Genomic DNA, 22,490 nt, shown 5'->3' on the forward strand with positions numbered 1-22,490 from the left:
GCGAAGAAATTTTATGTGCAAACAAATTCTTTTTCATGCATTTACTGATTTTTTTTCAGCTAAATGACCCTGAAATTGAAAAGCATTTGAAATGAACTCAGAAAAGGTTGAGAGTTGGCATGGTATCATAATTTCATACAAATAGCATGTGCAAAAAAGTAGAGAGGGTTACGGCAAAAACTGGATACACTTCGTGTACAAAATGGACAATCTTTTTCGAAGTATCAGGGTTTCCGACGAAAACTGAAATGTTACAAAGGCATTTCATTTTTTAAATAACCTAAGCATTACCAAATTGAATATAATGATAAAACACACTAATATTAAACATAAGAAAAAAGAATCACTGAAAAATCTTTTTCCAAAGTTAAGTTATTCACAAACTAGTGATTCACACAAATTTCAAATAATTCAAAATTTAAACTATTCAAATTTGAAAACTACCGGCACTAACAGATCAAAGTTTGTAAATTTTTGTACCTAAAGCAAAAATATTCACAAAGACTCTAAATACAGCAAAAACAACTCAAAAATAAATAAAACAAATAAAAAAGCAAAAAAAAAGAAAATAAAAAAGCCCGCCTACTGGGCCAAAGCGGCCTGCATACGACTAGAAACTCAACCTTTTGTTGGGCCAGGATGCAGGCCCGCAAAGGCCCCGTAGGCCCACATGGCAGCAATGAATTGGTAGGCCCAGTAGGCCTGCTTAGGAGAGGAGCTCGAGAGAGCTACCGCACTGGGGCTTATAAACCAGTGCGGTAGCCCTTCGACTAGCGAGGTGGGACTAAACTTGCCGCACCGTACTGCGCCAGCGCAACCCCTTTAGTACCGGGTGGTGGCACCAACCGGTACTAAAGGGGGGGCCTTTAGTACCGGTTGGAGCCACCACCCGGTACTAAAGGGGGTGCGCTTCCCGCCGCTTGGCCTGGCCAAAACAGACCTTTAGTACCGGTTGGTGGCTCCAACCGGTACTAAAGGTCCATCCTATATATACAACACTTGAAAAAATTCAGTTTCCCTCTGTTCTTGCCTCTGTTTCCTCCCTCTGTCGCGCCGCCCTGTCCCGATCGTCGCCGCCCCCGCCCCTCGTCGCCGACCCCGGCCGTCCCCGCCCCTCGTCGCCACCCCCGTCGACGTTGCCGCCGCGGCCGTCCCCGTCCCCGTCGTCCCCGTCGTCCCCGTCGCCGCGCCCCGCCCCGCCCCGTCGTTGCCGCCCCGTCCCATCGCCCCGGCCGCCCCGCCCCGTCGTCGCCGCCCCGTCCCGTCGCCCCGTCCCGTCGCCCCGTTGTCGCCTCGCCGGTGAGCTCGCCCCGGCCGCCAATGTCCACACACACAGAGTACTACACACACACACACACTACACACATTAGTTTGTTTGTTATAAATTTTTCTGTTTTTTAGTTATAGAAATGTTAGAAATTATTCTATTTTTTAGTTATATAAATATTAGAAATGTTAGTTTATAGAAATGTTATAAATGTTTTCTGTTTTTTAGTTATAGAAATATTTATAGAAATGTTAGCAATTTTTTTGTTTTTTAGTTATATAAATATTAGAATTGTTATGGAAATGTTAATTATATAATCATGAAATTTTAGAATTAGTTTTAGTTAGATGAATTAGATTAATGTCAAATTGTTAGAATTTGCATATATATAGAATTTTAGTTATCGGAATCCAATCATTTAAAAAATGTTACTTTTTGCGGGCATATAGTATTTGTTCTCGACGATATGCCCGGCCCGCATCCTCGCCGTCGACCCGTTCGCGACGATGTCATGCTTTAGGGGTTCCTTCTCTTTGGGTGTGCACCGCCTGCGCCCCAGGAACCGCAAGTGGCGCCCTAGATTCTTCTGTAGTACTCGATCTTTATTAGGTACCTAGCCAGTGATGTATTCGATATATAGTATTCGAGATGATGTATTCGAGATTATATATATTAAGACGATGATGTATTCGAGATTATATATTCGAGAGGATGTATTCGAGATTCAGATTTTCCTTATTGATTAATTGCATCCATGCATTGTAATTTGAATACTAAATTGTTTTATATTTCTTCTGTATTATTAGTAAAGTAAAAGCTATGGCGGACAATACCGGCAGAGAGAGAGAGAAGAGGAATTGTTCGACATCATACGCAGCCCTCACAGGCTAGATGATCTGAATGAAGCAGATGACGGATCCTAATATCTTAACAATACCGGAGAGGGTGATGAAAAGATATTCGATCTCGACGACCGGGCTGATGAAGTCATGAACTATGATCATGATTATGACACAGACAATGTTTGTGATGACACATACAATGCTGATCTTCAAATAACAAACACTACCGGCGAGGTATATTTATATAAGCATGCATCATGGTGATCATCACATGTTTTTTTATTGAAGATATATTAACGAATCGATCTTTCTTCTTTCAGCCCTCCGGATCGAGCAAATCTGCTTCTACAGACAGCAAGACAAAGCGAGGCCCGGGCAGATTGTTGAAGGATGGGTAAAGTACCACATCAAATCCATCAAACCTAGTGGCGAACCCCTCACGCCTAAGAACATTGCGAACAAGTGGACTCGTCAGTGCGGAGTTCTTGTGAAGGACAAACTCCCGATCTCCATTCAAGAATGGAAAGAGCCAAAGACTAAACGTCCAGGTGTTACTTGGGTCGATGACAGAGCCAAAGAAGACCTGGTGAAATCTCTGATGGAACATTTCACCCTACCAGATCATTTCACTAAAGCAGATGTGGACAAAGTCAAGGCCGCTGCTCTTAAGAAGATGGCAATTGCATTCAACACCCACAAGAAAATTGTATGGGCCAACTACCTCGCTAATGAAAGGAAGACTCCAGATTTCAAGGGAACACTGGAGAAGCAAAGAGAACATTGGGACGATTTCGTGACCTTCAAGGATTCAGAAATATCTAAGGAACGGTCGATGAAAAACAAGGCAAATACCGCAAGAAAGACGCAGTTCCATAGGCTGGGTCCAGGTGGCTACGCGGTGGCATTGCCTAAGTGGGATAAGTATGAGCAAGAGATGGAGGATGCAGGGGTCACTCCGGTTACCCGGCACTGGCCCCCCAGGTGCAGAACTTGGTTCTATGCGCATGGGGGGGCGTTGGACCCGAAGACAGAGAGAACGACGAGCTTACGCGCGCCCTGGGAAATCCTGAACACCCAGGAAGAACACGAGGCATGGGTTTTATTCCCTGGTATGAGGGCTTTTCGGACTGGAATGACGACTATAGGTCCCGTGCAAGAAAGAAGATGGAGGAGGAGAAGAAGAGGAAGCTGGAGGAGGAGTAGAGGAAGCAGGACGCAGAACGTCTTCAAGGCCTAGAAGCAAGGCACGCAGACCTGGCACTCAAATTCCAGCAGCAGCAGCAGCAAATCGACTCACTTAGCCAGGAAAGGGGGTCTCAGCAGCGGCAGCAGCAAGCGGATGATCGTCCAGCATTGGATAGCACCGTCCCATCCATGCCGAGAAGCAGCGTTGGTTCTGCCCCGGGCGATACACTGCTGGATACATACCCTGTGGATGACATCATAGAGAACACTAACTGTGAGCTACACTCCAAAATGAAGAACATATCCACGAAGGTGGCGGACGGCGTTGCTTTTCCAGTTACCCCCGAAGCAACCTACCATTGCATCCCGATTCCAGAGGGCTATGCTCGTGTCATGGTTGATGAAGTGGTGAACCCATATTCGGGGCTAACGCTTGACATTCCTGGAGGTGAAGACGAGCGCACACTCGGAGAGGCCATACATCATATCATCCTATAGAGAAAGGATTGCATAATCTTTCGAAGTCCACCGGCACCGCGTCGTCTGCCGACTCCTCGAAGTCCGCCACCGGGTCAGCAGACTCTCGCTCCTCCAAGTCCACGAACGCGTGAGACGACTCCTCCTTGAAGTCCGCCACCTCCTCCAAGTCCCCGAACGCGTGAGCTGACTCCTCCGGTTTCAAGCCCGGCACAGCGTCATGCCACTTCTCCGGTTGCAAGTCCGGCACCATGTCAGGCAACACCTCCTGCTTCAAGTCTGGCACATCGTCAGGCCACTTCTCCTGGTCCAACTTCACGTCAGTCGTCTCCGCCATCTCAGCAATCGCAGAAGAGACATCCCGCAGCTTTGGTGCGTAGCGGTATGAGTCGAGATAGTTCAGGAAGTACAAGCGAAGGCAAGTGATACAAATATGGTCCAAGCCTCGCTCCTCTTCCTCAGAGGCCTTACGACATGACTAAGGAGCAAAACACAGCCATAGTGCAAGCCCAAGTGGACGCCCATTTTGGACCGAAACCGGCACCGCCGCCAAAGGAGAAAGTGCCTGAGAAAGTAATTGACCACTTCATTCGTATGGCTAGAGAACCAGCTCCCAAGCCTGTTGACTCGGACTATGAGCGCCAAATCAGGAAGGCACATCGAGCACGACTACAGAAGGAAGCGAGCTCAAGCTCGAGCCAACAAGCAGCTGGCAAAAAATGCGGGAAAACCGTTCCCCAGTTGGGAGAACAGACGACGCAAGCGATCCCCCCGCTTGTTGTGCCAACAACACATGAGAGGAGTAGTACGCACGCCAAATATTATTGTGGGCAAACCGTTAGCGTTCCCCAGCATGGCGATGTGGTAATAACAAAGGATCATATGATGTAGGCTCAAATGCTCAATATCTCTGTTGGACAACTCCTCGAAATCGAGCCCATGCCTACGCTTAAAGAATCAGAAATAGCATGGCAATATATCCGGAGCAAACCTTTGGTCCATCCAGACAAGGTCAAGGACCTCCCAACGAGAATGTATCAATTGCATCAATGGTACATGAACATTACCAAGATTTCCAATCGAGAGTCCCTCATGGTGAATGTCAAGCATGGACATTATTACCATGAGAAAGCTCTGGCCATGGAGTATCCAGAACTATTTCAGTTATTTAATCAAGACGCACTCGACAAGTCTATCGTCAGTTGCTATTGTCTGTAAGTGATTTCTTTCTGTAATTTAAGTCTCAAGCTAGTAATGTAGTGATAATTTTGATCAATCATTATATGTAATTATCCTCACTATATTCTTTTTCTATGGTATTATATGCAGGATGAAGATGTATGAAATGAAAAAAGCTGGACGCTATGGCGTTGGGTTCATTGACCCAAATACCATTAATCAGGACATATGGGAGATTGAACATTGTAAAGCTGCTGTAGAGGAAAGCATACTAGAGTTCTTGAAGCGCCTCAATACCTTCGAAGATATACTACTTCCTTACAACTCCCCGTGAGTCACACTGTCTTGTACTACAAATTCTGTTTTTGCTTACTAGCTAGCTAGATGTTAATAATTAAGTGTATACGGTTTACGGTAGTTGATTAATTTTATGCACATGCCCGCTTAATTAAGACATGCAAACGTGTGCGTATGCAGTTGGCACTGGGTCTTGATAGACATTAAAGTTGAGGAAGGAAAAGTTGAATTACTGGACTCACTAACTAAAGAAGATAAAGACTACACCATCGTGAAGGGGATAGTCAACAGGTAATTTCAAATCATTATTAACTATTAGTTCCTGATATGAACTATATTTAATAACCCCTTTATTAATTTTCTTTGCTGGCGGGCAGGGCATGGGCAAAGTTCATCGCGGTGACTCTAGGAGAATGGAAAAAAAATTGTTTTGGCATAGACCCAAGGTAAGTAATTAAGTAATACTAGCTAGCTACCATCTCTTTAATATTCTTGTTTCAGTATCATTAATTAATTATTATGCTTGATTAATCATTATCTAATTCAATTTCATTCTCGTAAAGGCCCTGAGGCAGGCGAAAGGGAATAATCTGTGTGCATACTACGTTTGCGAGAACATTCGCATAATGGCGTGCGAAAGAAGCAGATCTGATAGACAGGACTAGGTACGTTTTTGTCAGAACACTATTCACACCATTATCGATATCTAGTCACACAACTAACACACATGCATATTGATCTCCTTCTTAACAATTCAGATCGGTGCGGGATAAGCTCCTACCATCGGACCGCATACACGCACTTCAAAAGAAAATAGCCGGATTTTTGCTCGACTAGGTCATAGATCCGAAAGGAGAATACTATTACCCGCTACCGCCCCCATGAACCACTTGTCATCGTGTTCCGAAGGCACCAAGGCAACATGTAGTAGAAATTGTATATGTATATACATGTGTATATGTGTGAATAGTTAATGGTGTTGGCTGTGAGACATTCGATGATATATATATATATATATATATATATATATATATATATATATATATGCGGTTCTACGTACGAGAAAATCTATTTAATATATATGCATAACGTGTACAATTTGTAGTATCGTGAAATACCAGCAAACAAAAAAGAATTAAATGGAAAATAAAGCCAAATTGAAAACTCAAAATTAAAGCAAAAATTAAAAAAACACCCAAACATTTAGTACCGGTTGGTAACCCCAAACATTTAGTACCGGTTGGTGTTACCAACCGGTACTAATGTCCTACACGCACACGGGTCTGGCTCGTGCCACGTGTTTGCACTTTAGCGCCGGTTCGTGACGAACCGGTACTAAAGAGAGGGGGCCTTTAGTCCCCACTCTTTAGTGCCGGTTCGCCAACCGGCACTAAAGGCCGTCACGAACCGGCAGTAAAGCCCGGTTCTGCACTAATGAGAGAGTAGAGATCTGCTGACGTTCTATTAAGCTCTTTTGTACAAAAGGATCTCAAAATATATGGTGGCACGCAGAATGTATTTATAACACGAGTGCTATGTGGCCTTGCTACCTTCTCTCTAGAATGACACTCCTATATCTATTTTCTCACTAGATAATTGTCGGTCCGTTGCAGCTGGAATACAACTATTTAGCATGCAATCACTTTGATTTACATGTCATTTTATTGTTGGTGTAATTATGCACCAAAAATATATTTTAGCTGTCAGTTGAATCAATGTATTAATAACCTATCAAATAGAACATGATTTTATTTAGTACTGAGCCATAAAAAAAGGTAAATGGAACTTTTACGTATCTACCAGTATTAATTTGGAGAGATGCTTGCAAACTTGAAATTGTTATGGGTAACAAAAGCCCAAGACAAGGATATTTGGAAAATGTATCATGTTTTTCGTCAGCTTTGACTCTGAGCATAGCATGACCTCCGGCGGCCTCATAGACTCGTCGTAGGTGGCACAGTTGTATAAAATGCCGTTGCCTACTTGTGTCGACACGACTGTCGCGGCTGCGGTCTCGCGGGGTTCCACTCCTTCACCAACCACACTCCTCTCCTCTCCTCCGGGAGGTCCACGCCCGCCCACAATCCCCGCCCCCGGCCTCCGACCACCTCCCGCATCCCCCGCCATGGCGTTTTCCACCCCCAACGCCCTCTCAGCTTCCGCTTCCGGCCCCGCCTCCCCGTTCCACCTCCGCCTCCAGCCGCAGCCCTTCCTCCGCCTCCCCGCCCTCCCCTTCCACCGCTCCCTCCCGCTCCACCTCCCCTCCCTCCGCCTCACCCGGCCCCTCCTCCCTCCCCTCCCGCTCGCCTCCTCGGGCGGCGGCAGCAACATCGGCTCCGGCGGCGGTGGTGGCGATGACGACCTCCCCTCAGGCGGAGGAGGAGACGAGGACGAGGGCGAGGGCGGCGACGACGCGTCCGTCAACAGGAGGGAGGCGCTGTTCGTGCTGGCGCAGCTGGGAAGGAAGCTCGAGAGCCTCCCGGCCGACATGGCCGCGGCCGTGGAAGGCGGGCGCCTCCCCGGCGAGATCGTGCGCCGGTTCGCCGATCTCGAGAAGTCGCCCATGTTCCGCTGGCTGCTCCAGTTCGGCGGCTTCAGGGAGCGCCTCCTCGCCGACGACCTCTTCCTCGCCAAGGTCGCCATGGAGTGCGGCGTCGGCATCTTCACCAAGGTCCGTGTGAAAATGAAGCCCACTCCGTGTATTTTCCACATAGTAGCATCTCGTTTCTGTGGTTTGCGCTTCAGATCGTCAGATGTGGTTTGGTTTGCTCTGCTTTGACTGGCTTCACTGTAGAAGTTTCTGTGGTCTAGACTTCAAAGGCCCAACTCTGATGTGTGTGGTAGATTGTCGTATGAGTCGGGCTTTGGCCCGATGGCGATGCGTGCCCGACTCTGGCTTGTTGTCGACGTCGCTTCAGGGTTTGTTGGAGGCGTTGTTTGGACGAGCGCTTCGGTGAGAAATGGGGCGGGAATATTTCTCTGCTGTGACAAGATGCCAATTGTTCACTAAATCGGATGTAGTATTCCATAATCTAATTGGACAGTCTACTAAGTGCTTTTCATTTCCTGTAATACAACAAAGGCAAATGTCGCTTTGCTAGATGAAGAAAGGAATACAGAATAAAACTAAAAGAAGCCTTTCTACGCTCTAAAGTATACTCTGTTGCTGGCAAACAACAAAGGCAAATGTTGCTGTTCTTGCCTTTCTCTGAGTAGCATTATTCGGTCACATCAGCCACAAAGCTCCAGAGCTACCAAGCTTTGTGGTGCCGTAGCACCACCAAAATGTCATAATAGAGCGTGCAATCTGGCATACTAAAAAAAAAGATTCAGCACAACGTACAAATGGTGGCTTCACCATTTCTCTCTTGCTGGCCTACGGTGCACAGTAAAAATAATAATTTCAATGTGTATACTAAATTTATGACATGATGATTCCCTCTGTAAACTAATATAACAGTACTACTACTCCGTCCCATAATGTAAGACGTTTTTTGGCACTAATGTAGTGTCAAAAAGCGTCTTACATTATGGGATGGAGGGAGTACATCTTATGGCAATATTTTTTTTTCATAACTCTTTAGTAGTGCCATCGTGTGTTGGTAGCTTAGCATAGGAACCACAAAACTTGTTTGGTAGCACTAGAACTTCTCTCGTTGTGTATACTTTGTTTGACTAGTGCATACTTTGTTTTGTTGGCCAGTATGCAGTACTTTTTTCCAGTAAAACAAAATATGCACTAGTCACCTTCAGTTAACTCTTTGTGGACATATCCTTCAAATACAATCCCAGTGGCAGCCGGATGGGAACTCTGTACCCTAGGAATATGTACTCCCTCCGGTCCACACTAAGTCCTTTTAGCATTTTCTAGTTGAATATATACTCCGACTGCACATTTGCTCATGTTATTCCTATTTAGTCCCTCATTAATTTCATTGAGAACTGAGCCTATAACTCTACCGGGAGGAAAAACAGAAAGTTATACAGACAATTGAGGGGTAGCATTAACATTTTTCTACACCCTTAATTCTTGTGAGCCTATTTTGGATTGGAGGGAGTAGTGGCATGGACAACATTTGCTCATCTCCAGAGTTGAGAATTGAGAAAGTACATGCAATGCAACAGTGTACTTGGGTTCATTGTTGTTAGAAATATCAAGATATTTTGTCTCAAGTTGTATGCCTGAAACCTATTTTATATCTGCACTGTCTAAAGTATATACTCTGTTGCTGGCAAACAACAATGGCAAATGTTGCTGTTGTTGCCTTTCTCTAAGTAGCATTATTCGGTCACATCAGCCACAAAGCTCCAGAGCTACCAAGCTTTGCCGTAGCACCACCAAAATGTCATAATAGATCGTACAATCTAGCATACTACAAAAAAATGATTCAGCACAACGTACGAATGGTGGCTTCACCATTTCTCTCTTGCTGGCCTACGGTGCACAGTAAAAAAAATCTCAATGTTATACTAAATTTATGGCATGATGATAGACACTCCCTCTGTCAACAATTTAAGATCGTTTAGATTAGTTTACATAAGCAGTACATCTTATGGCAATACTTTTTTTTTCATAACTCTTTAGTAGTGCTATCATGTGTTGGTACTTGGTAGCTTAGCATAGGAACCACAAAACTTGTTTGGTAGCACTAGAACTTCTCTCGTCATGTATACTTTGTTTTGCTGGCCAGTATGCAGTAGTTTTTCCAGTAAAACAAAGTACTTCCTCCGTCCCAAAATAAGTGTCTCAACTCTAGTGCAACTTTGTACTAAAGTTAGTACAAAGTTGAGACACTTATTTTGGGACGGAGGGAGTATGCACTAGTCACCCTCAGTTGATTCTTTGTGGACTTGTCCTTCAAATACAATCCCACTGGCAGCCGAATGGAAACTGTGTACCCTAGGAATATGTACTCCCTCCGATCCACACTAAAGTCCTTTTAGCATTTTCTAGTTGAATATATACTCCCACTGCACTTTTGCTCATGTTGTTCCTATTTAGTCCCTCATTAATTTCATTGAGAACCGAGCCTATAACTCTACCGGGAGGGAAAACAGAAAGTTATACAAACAATTGAAGGGTAACATTAACATGTTTCTACACCCTTAATTCTTGTGAGCCTATTTTGGATTGGAGGGAATGCAGGGCGTGGAGAACATTTGCTCATTTCCAGAGTTGAGAATTGAGAAACTACATGCAATGCAACACAGTGTACTTGGGTGCATTGTTGTTAGAAACATAAAGTTATTTTGTCTCAAGTTGTATGCCTGAAACCTATTCTATATCTGCACTTGCTTTTATTTGCGGGCAACTGCATTATTATGTGATTCAGTTTGCAACGCATATTTAAGTTCTGTACAGCTTATTTGACATATTTCTTTTTAATGTTGCTAGACCGCGGCAGAATATGAGCGAAGGAGGGAGAACTTTGTCAAGGAGCTTGACTTTGTGATTGCCGATGTGGTATGCTTCTATTATTTTTTGGGATATCCTTTACAAACTGGCGAGACTTTGCCTTTGATTCCGTATACTCGGAATTACTACCTACTCCCTCCGTTCCAAAATAGATGACCCAACTTTGTACTAGTACAAAGTTGGGTCATCTATTTTGGAACGGAGGGAGTATGTTCCAAAAACAGATGATGTTAATAAAAGCATGCACACAAACTTCTCTTGATAAAAGGCACAAGGTTTTCTGACTTAGCTAGTATTTTGTGCAAATATTTGCAAACCCCAGTAAATTGTTTAACGGGCTTCATATTACGGGTCGAATAAAGCAATTTACTTTTGATTCGTGATTTCGGTCATCATTTTGTTTTCCTTTCAGAAATCAGAACAAAGAATTAATACACACTTTTGGTTGACCCTGCGAAGCTGTGCTACTGCTAGAGGTTGTTAATGTGTTAGGATTCCCAAATGAACCTTTTTTAGATTTGTTGCCAAAATAAATAAAAAGATTGATCTTCAAAATATATAACCTGCATTTTAGACCCAGTCCTAAGAGCACAGACCTGCCCCCTTTCCTTCTCCACCCGCCAAGCTTTACAAAGTTCTTTTGCATTTTTTTCCTGAAAACAAGAGGTGTTCTGCCGCTCTAATATTTTTTTACCGGAATTCGCGCTGCTCTAATTTAGTAGGGTTAGTGTTTAAAATATAGGGGTGGGCAAGCTTGACAAATGACTAACCACTTGCATGCTTGCGTTCATGCAGGTAATCTTGTAGTCCAAAAGTTACATTTATCTAAAAATACACTACTTGATTTGAAGCGCACAAATGATTTTTTAAAACTCTTCTGATTACTAGTCTTAATCTCTTGTTGCAATACTTTCTAGGTCATGGCAATAGTTGCAGACTTCATGCTTGTTTGGCTTCCTGCTCCAACTGTCTCTCTGCAACCAGCACTATCAGTGAATGCTGGGGCTATTGCTAAATTCTTCCACAACTGCCCGGATAATGCATTCCAGGTAACATGATATCAACTTATTTCCCCCTTTCCTAGTGGTACAGTGAAAATTCTACTTTTCTGAAAAGGAAAATATTTATCTTTTCCTTGAAACTTGTAATGGAACTTATGTGACTTCTTCTGCAGGTCGCTTTGGCTGGAAGTTCATACACATTTTTGCAGAGATTTGGAGCTATTATGGTAAAGATTAACTATCTGTGCTCTGTTTTGACTTGTTTAGAGTGTGTTTGTTACAAACTAATGATTCATCTTCTTTCAGAGGAACGGCGCAAAACTTTTTGCAGTAGGAACGAGTGCATCTTTGGTAAGTTTGTTATGCTGTAATTTTGATGTTTCTGACAAACAGTACTACCATTGTGTTTTTATTCAATTGTAATTGCATTGCCTTGATGCTATGCGAGGAATCGATATAAGCTTCTATCATCTTTAAAAAAAAAATCTTGAAATAGCATGAACTATTATTTTCCTTTTCTCAAGTACTCTGTTCTCGTAGGAAGAAGTAACCATTTAGTACTCCCACAAAAACATGCAAACGGTAATATTTAGAAGAGGTTGTTATTTTTCATGTAAGCACTCGTTATGGTTAAGCTTCATGCACTAACCAACGTAACCAAAAGTCCGAACTGATGGAAAGAGCTAGGCAATCCACATATATACTTCAACACCTCCTCTCACGTGCGTTGCAGGAAGAAAGTCAACACGTGGATAGACTCAGAGGTATGGCTTAAGAGGCCTATACGTGGATAAATTGCGAAAGCCAGGACTTGAACTCAAGACCTTAGCTCTGATACCATGTTAAGCTTCATGCACTGCCAAACCAAAAGTCCGAACTGATGGAAAGAGCTAGGCAATCCACATATATACTTCAACAATTATGTCATGCGCTGCTCAGTTGTTTAATTGAAAATCTCGAGGCCTTGTAGTGTGCAACTTAATAAATTAAATGGTAATCATTAAGTTGATATGTTAGCATTGCAACTGTATATTATGACCTTGAAGCCTCAATCAGATATGCCGGTTAATTCTTAAATAAAGAACAAGCATGCCTTGCAGAGTGCCACTGATCTTGTATTAGGTGAAGGGAACATTTGAAAAGCCAAGGAGCATGGTGAAGTGATGATACAATTTGTTTTTGGTTCCACATAGGAACAGCATGTTTTTTAGATAATGACATAGTAACAACTAGTCAGTGCCACTTTTATTCTTCAAATACTAAAGTCCTTATGAAAAGCTTAAAAAGATTTGGGACCAAAAGCGGTTAGCAGTGACCATTGAATAAGTTTCTTCAGCTTGAGTTGGGTTCCAAATGCTTACAAGTATCAATTGACATTTTGTACCCAAAACAAACGTGCTACCGAACTGTGCGCCACATCCCTTTTCCAAAGCACAGCTTGGGGAACTTCAATATCGACGGGCTTGCTAGCTAAATGGCGCAATTTTTTTTTTCAGATTGGCACGGGTGTGACCAACGCAATTATAAAGGCAAGAAAGACTGTTAACAAGGATGATGCTGGCGAAGTTGAGGATATCCCAATTGTTTCAACTAGTATTGCCTATGGTGTATACATGGCAGTTTCTAGTAACCTCAGGTACCATGCAATATTTCAATTATTACTCTATGTGATATGTTTAATTTGCATGAAGTGATTTAATATTTCCCAAGAGCTTAAGATGAACCTTTCTAATGATTATATTATGTTTAATTCCGCTTCCGTTCCGGTTGGGACATTATGAAGGCTCCAAAAACCGTCTAGTAAATAATTGTACAAAAGCAGGACACTAGGATATGGAAACCTGAAAATTTGTGCGGACAAAAATAACGAAAACTAAAGCAACTGAACTTCTTCTATAACAGGTACCAGGTTCTGGCTGGAGTGATCGAACAGCGGATGCTCGAGCCGTTACTACACCGCCACAAACTAGCATTGAGTGCGCTGTGCTTTGCGGTTCGGACGGGGAACACATTCTTGGGTTCTCTACTGTGAGTAATCTGTAGTCTGCAGGATGTTAACTCTGAATTTAAACATGAAATTCTGATGCGGTCACTTACTGGCTGAACATTTTTGCTTTGCAGGTGGGTTGACTATGCCAAGTTTATAGGCATACAATAAGTTGAAGACAGACCTAGAATTGCACAAATCATTCGCAATGTTGATTCGTCGCTACGCCATATCTCATATCCTTACCGTGCTTCCTATCCTGACTCATCTGCCTTCATAGGAGACACTAACGACAGAGGTCGATTGCTTTTGCTGGAAAAGAAAGATGCGTGCAGAGAAATGGTAATTTGTCGAATTCCCAAGAACAAGCGCTTGGATTCTATTTGGTGGCTTGTGAGTTTTGTCCTGTTAGAACTCGATTCGTTTCAGACGATGGTTTTGCAGTCGTTTCTGTTGCGCAAGTATGTTCCTGTGCTCTGGCTTGTTCTGTTTAAAATTTGCGCAGATAACAGAGATCATCTGGGTTCTGCATGACGCACGTCTTGACGTGTGGTTATGAGACTTCATTCTTCCCTTGAAGCTTAGCTATTGGGAGACCTATTGTCTTAGTCCCTGGAGCTGCCTATAAGGGTAGGGTGCGTGTGTAAGGACGCTTGTATGGGTGAGTGTGCGTACTGTTGTGAGCGTCTGCATCTCTGTCGTTCGTAAGCCACCGACTGATTGCACCGTTTCATCGTCTGCGTCATGCTCTCGCCACGTTTCCAGTGACACATGCCGGGGACGATCTTATCCTTCCACGGGGGCCTTGGCATTTTGCACCTTCGCAAGTTTGCTGCCGCCCTCCGGCTGAGGTGGCTATAGCTTGAGTGGAATGACCCACCCTCCGGCTGAGGTGGCTATGGCTTGAGTGGAATGACCCACCTCGTGCGTGGTGTGGATTGGGGACGCCTTGTACGACTTCTGACCGCGACCTTTTCACGGTCTTGACTGAGGTTAAGATCGGCGATGGACAGAAGGCTTCCTTCTGGGAATCTTTTTGGCTTCAGGGCGTTAGGCCCAAAGATATTGCGCCAAAGATTTTCGATATTTCACGCAAGAAAGGTGTTACGGTCGTCACGGCCTTAAGGGATGAGCACTGGATAGCACAAATCAACATTGACGCTGGCCTCACTCTAGAACACCTTCAACAATTCTTGGCCCTTTGGGAGAAGCTAGCGACTGTGGCCATTCAGCCGGGTGTCCAGGACTTCATATTGTGGAAGTCAACCAATGATGGGCAGTACTCTGCAAAGTCTGCTTATTTGGCGCAGTTTCATGACCTCCCGCTCTCAAGTTTGGCTGCTGCGGTTTGGAAGGCGTGGGCTCCCCCCAAATGCAAATTTTTCGCGTGGCTCGTTATCCACAACAGAGTTTGGACAGCTGATAGGCTTCAGAGGAGAGGATGGCCAAATTGTGACAAATGCCCACTCTGCAGTCAGGTGCAAGAATCTGCAGCACACCTGATCTTCAAGTGTCGTTTCTCTGTTCGGATTTGGAATGCGGTCTTCTCATGGCTTGGGCTTGCTATCCCCACGGATCCGTGGCTCCTGTTCGATTCGGTGAAATCTTGGTAGGATGTGGTTCTCTCTGATAATACACTCCCGACGAAGGCCCTATCTTCCCTGTTACTTCTTGTGGGATGGGAGATATGGAATGAAAGGAATGCTCGTGTCTTCAGGATCAAAGCGGCGCCGGTGGCGATTGTCATGCGACGCATCAAAGAGGAAGTTTCGATTTGGGCCGTTGCAGGCGCTAAGCATTTGCGTAATGTAATGCCGCGAGAGTAATTGTTTTGCTTTTCCGCCGCTTGGCGATGTCTGTTCTGAAACCTCTTCTTATTAAATGAAAATGGCAAGTCTTTTGCCTTGTTTAAAAAAAAATCTTATCCTTCCACAACCGCTTAGGTCCACCTGTAGGTCCGGTAACGAAGCTTTCCAGCGCGGTGCTGCCTCCCCCGACCTTCCCTCTTGTGTGCAGTCGCAAGCTGCTATTGCTGTGAGCTGTGAAAGCAAGCCAACATTGCTGCAAAGGGTGAGCCTCCTATGCTGCAAAGGCCAGTCATTGGTGGCGCCTCCATTGTTGTTACCGCGAAGCATGCTAACGCAGTGACGTGCTATGAAGGGGAGCCACTGGTGCTGCATAGGGTGACCGCTATTAATGCATGCGCATGGGTGATCGGTGCTTCAAAGGGGTCACCGGTGTTGAGAGACAGGGAGTCAATGCGCAACAACAACAAAAAAAAATCCACCCTGGGTGTCATGGTCTAGGTCTCAAGAATGGCACATTGCTACAGGCCGACATACTCGGCGTTGTCGCTGCTCGTCACCTCTGGCGGCACACTTGGCGTTGTCGCTGCTCATCACCTCTGACTGTGTTGAGCTTTTGCAACAACGGTGGTGTTGCAGACAACAGAAATGTGGAGGCCGGTCGGATTGCAATATTGTGGTAGTTGGATTGCAATATGATTGATGTTGCGGCCAAGACACAATGTCTTGATGTTGCGGCCAGGACGCAATGTCAACATGATGCTGCAACGACAACGTTCTGCAACATCATCAATGTTGCAACAGCTACACTACAACATGATCAATGTTTTTTTAGAGAAAAGGCTCGGCCAAGCCCGAGAAGGTCTTGGAACCCGACTTTGAATTAACAAAGCCATCAACCAGCTAGGATACAATCAACAGTACAAGCTAATCCGAAAAGAAGAAGAAACAGGGGATGCAACCCCAAATGGCAACTACAAGGTGAAGAGGTAAGCAAATGACTATGGAGCATGAAGCAGAAGCTACAGCCACAAGGTCTTGTCCGTCAGTGCACCCGTAGCAGAAGAATTGCCGACGCCCCAAGAACGAAGCACATCAGGAAGTTGCAGAAGGGCGAAGTCGCCACCGTAGACACGGCCGAAAGAGGAGCACCGCAGCCACAGAACAAAACCAGAGCTCACCAGGAGCATCTGCCCTCACCAACAACACATCATGGGCGCCGGAGAGGGGACCCCTATCCCCTCTCACCCAGGCTCGAGGGCGCCGCACCGCCGGACTCACTGGAGCACTTGGGGAAGGAGCACACCGCCTGGACGAGACACCAGACCTTCCCAAAGTTGCGGCGCAGTAGATCAGACGGGTCGCCACCAGGAACCAGACGAGCTCGCCACGCGCACCCACCATCCCCCATGCCCAAGTGAAAGATCGTGGATGTCGCCTAGAGGGGGGGGTGAATAGGTGCCTTAAAATAATTATGGTTTAGGCTTGAACAAATGCGGAATAAAACTAGCATTTAATTTGTCAAGCACAAAACCTAAAATAATTAGGCTCACCTATGTGCACCAACAACTTATGCTAAGCAAGATAAACAACAAAGTGATATCAAGATATATAACATGTCATACTATGGCTACCACAAAGTAAAGTGCATAAGTAAAGGGCTCGGGTAAGAGATAACCGAGGCACGCGGAGACGAGATGTATCCCGAAGTTCACACCATTGCAGATGCTAATCTCCGTTTGGAGCAGTGTGGAGGCACAATGCTCCCCAAGAAGCGACTAGGGCCCACTATAATCTCCTCACGCCCTCGCACAATGCAAGATACCATGATTCCACTAAGGGACCCTTGAGGGAAGTCAACGAACCCGTACAAATGGCAACCCTTGGAGCGGTTACCGAACCCGTACACTTTGACAACCCTTGGGGGCGGTAACCAGTACCCGTCAAATTGCTCGGGGCGATCTCCACGACCTAATTGGAGACCCCAACGCTTGCCCGGAGCTTTCCACCATAATGATTGAGCTCCAAGGCACCATCATCTGTCTAGGGTGCCCAAGCACCAAAGAGGAAGAAGCTCTAGGGTACCAAGCACCCAAGAGTAATAAGCTACTCTACTTCACTTCCACGTATCACCGTGGAGAACTCAAACCAATGCAACTAATGCAATGGCAAGGGCACACGGAGTGCCCAAGTCCCTCACTCCCAAATCCCACCAAAGCAACGAAAGCTATGGAGGAAAATGAGAGGAAGAACAAGAAGGTGAACACCAAGAACTCCAAGATCTAGATCCAAGGGGTTCCCCTCACATAGAGGAGAAAGTAATTGGTGAAAATGTGGATCTAGATCTCCTCTCTCTTTTCCCTCAAGAACTAGCAAGAATCCATGGAGGGATTGAGATGTAACAAGCTCAAAGAAGGTCAATAATGGGGGGAGAACACAAGCTCAAGAGATTAGAACCATTGGGGAAGAATACCCCCTTTTATAGGTGGGGAAAATTCCAACCGTTATGCCTTCGGCCCATGCATAAGCGGTAGTACCGCTTGTACGAGCGGTACTTCCGCTAGCACGGAAATTCCAGCACTGCGTGTTCAACTGAGCAAGTCCGAGAGGCGGTAGTGTTGTCGGAGTGGTACTACCACTCCCACCAGTGGTACTACTGCGTAGTGTTGAGCGAGCAGGTGAGACAACGGTAGTAGAGTAAGATAGTGCGGTAGTGCTGCACGGAGCGATACTATCGCCCGTTACTACCGCACTACTTCCACCAGAAGGACAGAGCAGTACAGAAGGAATAAAACAAGCAGTACTTCAAGCGATAGAGAAACAACGGTAGTTCCGTCGGAGCGGTACTACCGCGGGCAGAGCGGTACTACCACTTATATACCTCAAGTAAGCCCAAGCAAACAGATGGATGCAGGAAAACCAGAACTGCCACAACTTCTGCGAACAAACTCCGAATTGAGCAAACTCAAGCTTGTCAGATAGATGACGACGAGTACTATCCAAACTCAATCTGTCGGTTATAGTAAGAAGAGGCAGGGGAGATATGCGTAAGATATAAAGATGTGAAACCTCTGTGAATGAAGAACCGACATAAACTCCAACATTGAAAATATCATAGAAGATGCATATATGAACTCCGTTTTTGATGAACTCGGGCTTGTCATGTAGATGACCAAAAGGTCTAAAACTCACAAAGAGAATCACCAAACAAGAACCAAGAAGGATGATGCAAGGATGCAATGGTTTGAGCTCTCTACGAATGATACGATCAAGCTACTCACTTGAGAACCCCCTTGATAATACGCAATCGATCCTATAACCCGGTCTCCCAAGTACCACCATGAGACCGGTAAAATAGAAAACCTATCAAGGGCAAACCTTTGCCTTGCACAAAGTCCACTTGAGCTAGATGATGATGATCTTGACTCCCTCAAGTTGGACCACCTTTCTTGATTGCGTTGGCCCGATGAAGACAAGTAGATAGATCCCCCATACTCCACTATGGGTGAGCCACTCTTTGTCACATCTTCACAAGTCTATTGTCACCATAATGGACGACAAGCTTCAAGCATGATCTCTTCATGATGCTCCACTTGAACTTGCACACCGCAATCTTGATGATGATCACCACTTGATGTCATCCTCCATGGGTTGTATGAGATCTTCCTCTTTATGCTAGCCCATGGAAACATACCTAACCCCACAAAGAACTCTCACGTAGACCATGAGTTAGTACATAAAGCGTAATGGACAATTCTTACCATACCATGGGATCACTTCATCCCTATTGGTACATCTTCTACGCTTTGCGTATTGATCAACTTAATTCCCACTTGAACTTAGTCTTGATCAACCTTGTATCATGTCTTCTACATGACAATCTTTGGATAATTCCTTGAGTAGCACTTTGGTCAACACATAAACTCCTTGAAACCAACACATGGACTTTAAGAAATGCCTATGGACAAATCCTTCAAATATAACTCAAGGCAACCATTAGTCCATAGAGATTATCATCAATTACCAAAACAAAACATGGGGGCACCGCATGTTCTTTCACCAAGGCGGCTGAGGGAGTCCTGGACTAAGGGGTCCTCGGACAGCCAAACTATATACATTGGTCGGACTGTTGGACTATGAAGATACAAGATAGAAGACTTCGTCCTGTGTCCGGATGGGACTCTCCTTGGCGTGGAAGGTAAGCCTGGCGATTCGGATATGTAGATTCCTTTCTCTGTAACCGACTTTGTATCGCCCTAGCCCCCTCCCGGTGTCTATATAAACCGGAGGGTTTAGACTTCTAGGGTTAGAGTTATAATCATCATAACCTCATAGGCTAGACTTCTAGGGTTTGCCAATACGATCTCGTGGTAGATCAACTCTTGTAATACTCATATTCATCAAGATCAATCAAGCAAGAAGTAGGGTATTACCTCCATACAGAGGGCCCGAACCTGGGTAAACATTGTGTCCCCCGCCTCCTGTTACCATTAGCCTTAGACACACCGTTCGGGACCCCCTACCCGAGATCCGCGGTTTTGACACCAACATTGGTGCTTTCATTGAGAGTTCTGCTGTGTCGTCAAAGATAGGCTTGATGGCTCCATCAATCATCTACAACAATGCAGTCCAGGGGCAGATCTTCCTCCCCGGACAGATCTTCTTATTTGGCGGCTTCGCACTGCGGGCCAACTCGCTTGGCCATCTAGAGCAGATCGATAGCTACGCCCCTGGCCATCAAGTCAGATTTGGAAGCCTGGATTTTGTGGCCAATATCCACGGAGACTTGACCTTCGAGGGATTCGAACCCATGACGGCTGTCCACGACCACTATGATGATCATGACCTAGATCTGTCATCTGGCCGCATACAGGAGATAGCGCCTGTGACCGCCCTGGCCCTAGAGACGGAGTGAACTGCTGCATCCGAAGACGGGAAACTCAACCCCGCCGCGGAGGCCGCAAACTTAGTGGCGCTTGAGCCACACACAGACCAACATCAGGTTGGGTTGATGTTATCGGAATCCCGGACTCGTCTCCGTACATGGGTTCCGGACCACAGGCATCTGCATCCATCGAACCTAATTGGGCGCTGGTCTTGGAGTTCAGCTCTGCAGACATCTTCCAGCACTCGCCTTTTGGCGACGTGTTAAATTCATTGAAATCCCTCTCCCTGTCAGGGGACTCTCGGCTGAACTATGTCCGGCTAGAATGGGAAGCGGATGACGAAGAACTTCGTTGCCCACCCACCACCCACTTAATAGCCATTGTCGACGACTTAACCGACATGCTTGATTACGACTCCGAAGACATCAACGGTATGGACGACGATGCCGGAGATGAGCAGGAACCACATCATACAGGGCGTTGGACAGCTACATCGTCATATGACATTTACATGGTGGACACACCTAAGGAGAATGAGCCGACGGCGATAACAACATGCCTGTCGATGAACCTCCCAAATGCCGGCGTCCTAAACGCCGACCTTGATCCAGCAAACGGAAAAACAACAACATTGTCACGGACGATGATGGTAATCTGAACCAAGCCGAGGACCCCGCGGACCCAGCATTGGAGCAGGGCGTGCGAGAGGACGGCGAACACAGTCCGAAGATGTTATCCGACCACAACGATGCCGAAGATATTAATTACCAACCTGTCTCTGAAGAGGAGACCAGCCTGGGCGACGACGAGTTCGTCATCCTAGAAGAACCATTAGAACAAGAACGCCTCCACCAGAGGCTCATCGCCACCACAAGGATCCTTAAGAAGCAGAAGCAGCGGCTTAAAGCCGCACAGGATACACTCAATGACAAATGGAACGAAGTGCTAGACGTGAGGAAAAATACAGCAGTAATCGCCAAACAAAGAGCTATCCTAAATGTAAGCTGCTGCCCGAATTCGACGACGAGGCTATCGCGCCAATACCGCCGAAGAACAATATGGCCGATTGGCCGGACCGACCACATCATGGTCGCGATAGAGCGGCTAGCAATGTCGTACACAAGCCCACACCCCTCCCCGCAAAGGAAGGAAGGCTACGGCCCAGGACCAGAAACACGATCTACGTGAGGACCTGGACAAAAAAGATGGCAAAGCTAGGTCCATCTATGGATCTAGGGAACGTGCTCCTACACGGGATCACGATTATCAAACAAAATACGTCGGCCATTTACCAGCTCGGAACCAATACCGCACATCGCAACCGTCGGACCCAATCCACGACACAGCCAGATACAGGGGTGCCACTCACCCCCCGTGCTTCACCGATGAGGTGCTGGAACACGATTTTCCAAAGGGGTTCAAAACCATAAACATCGAGGCGTATGATGGAACGACGGACCCTGCGGTTTGGATAGAAGACTTTATTCTTCATATCCACATGGCCCGCGGAGATGACCTCCACGCCATCAAATATTTACCCCTCGAGCTAAAAGGACCAGCTCGACACTGGCTAAAAAGCCTCCTTGAAAATTCTATAGGAAGCTTGGAGGAACTTGAGGATGCTTTTCGGGCCAATTTCCAAGGGACCTATGTCCGGCCCTCGGATGCAGACGATCTAAGTCACATAATCCAGCAACCCAAAGAATCAGCCCGTAAGCTTTGGAACCGGTTTCTCACTAAGAAGAACCAAATCATCGACTGTCCGGACGCCGAAGCCTTAGAGGCCTTCAAACACAGTGTCCGAGAGGAATGGCTAGCCAGACACCTCGGCCAGGAAAAGCCAAGGACAATGGCCGCCTTAACTACACTCATGACCCGCTTTTGCGCGGGCAAAGACAGCTGGTTAGCCCATAGTAGCACGAGCGACCCCGGCACATCCGAAGTCAGGGACGGTAATGGAAAACCACAATGCAACAAAAATAAACGTCGGAATAATGAAGAAAGCCCAGACAATATAGTGGTAAACGCCGGATTCCGGGGCTCCAGACCTAGTCAACGGAAGAAGGCATTTAAAGGCAACAAAGACAGTCCATCCAACCTGGATAAAATTCTAGACAGGCCCTGCCAAATTCATGGCACTCCCAACAA

At 45.8% G+C, this 22,490-nt stretch overlaps 1 protein-coding gene across 1 annotated transcript; it reads left to right on the forward strand.

Moving 5' to 3' along the window:
* Positions 1 to 7,247: 7,247 nt before the first annotated feature.
* On the forward strand, positions 7,248 to 14,115 carry LOC123130990 (protein RETICULATA-RELATED 4, chloroplastic). Its single transcript, XM_044550773.1, has 8 exons — positions 7,248 to 7,918; positions 10,643 to 10,711; positions 11,581 to 11,712; positions 11,838 to 11,891; positions 11,971 to 12,015; positions 13,161 to 13,300; positions 13,567 to 13,692; positions 13,786 to 14,115. The coding sequence occupies exons 1-8, from the start codon at positions 7,373 to 7,375 to the stop codon at positions 13,820 to 13,822; spliced, it is 1,149 nt and encodes a 382-aa protein (XP_044406708.1). The 5' UTR covers positions 7,248 to 7,372; the 3' UTR covers positions 13,823 to 14,115.
* The last annotated feature ends 8,375 nt before the right edge of the window (positions 14,116 to 22,490 follow it).

The sequence above is a fragment of the Triticum aestivum genome, chromosome 1B, assembly GCF_018294505.1.
Source record: "Triticum aestivum cultivar Chinese Spring chromosome 1B, IWGSC CS RefSeq v2.1, whole genome shotgun sequence".
Classification (NCBI taxonomy): Eukaryota; Viridiplantae; Streptophyta; class Magnoliopsida; order Poales; family Poaceae; genus Triticum; species Triticum aestivum.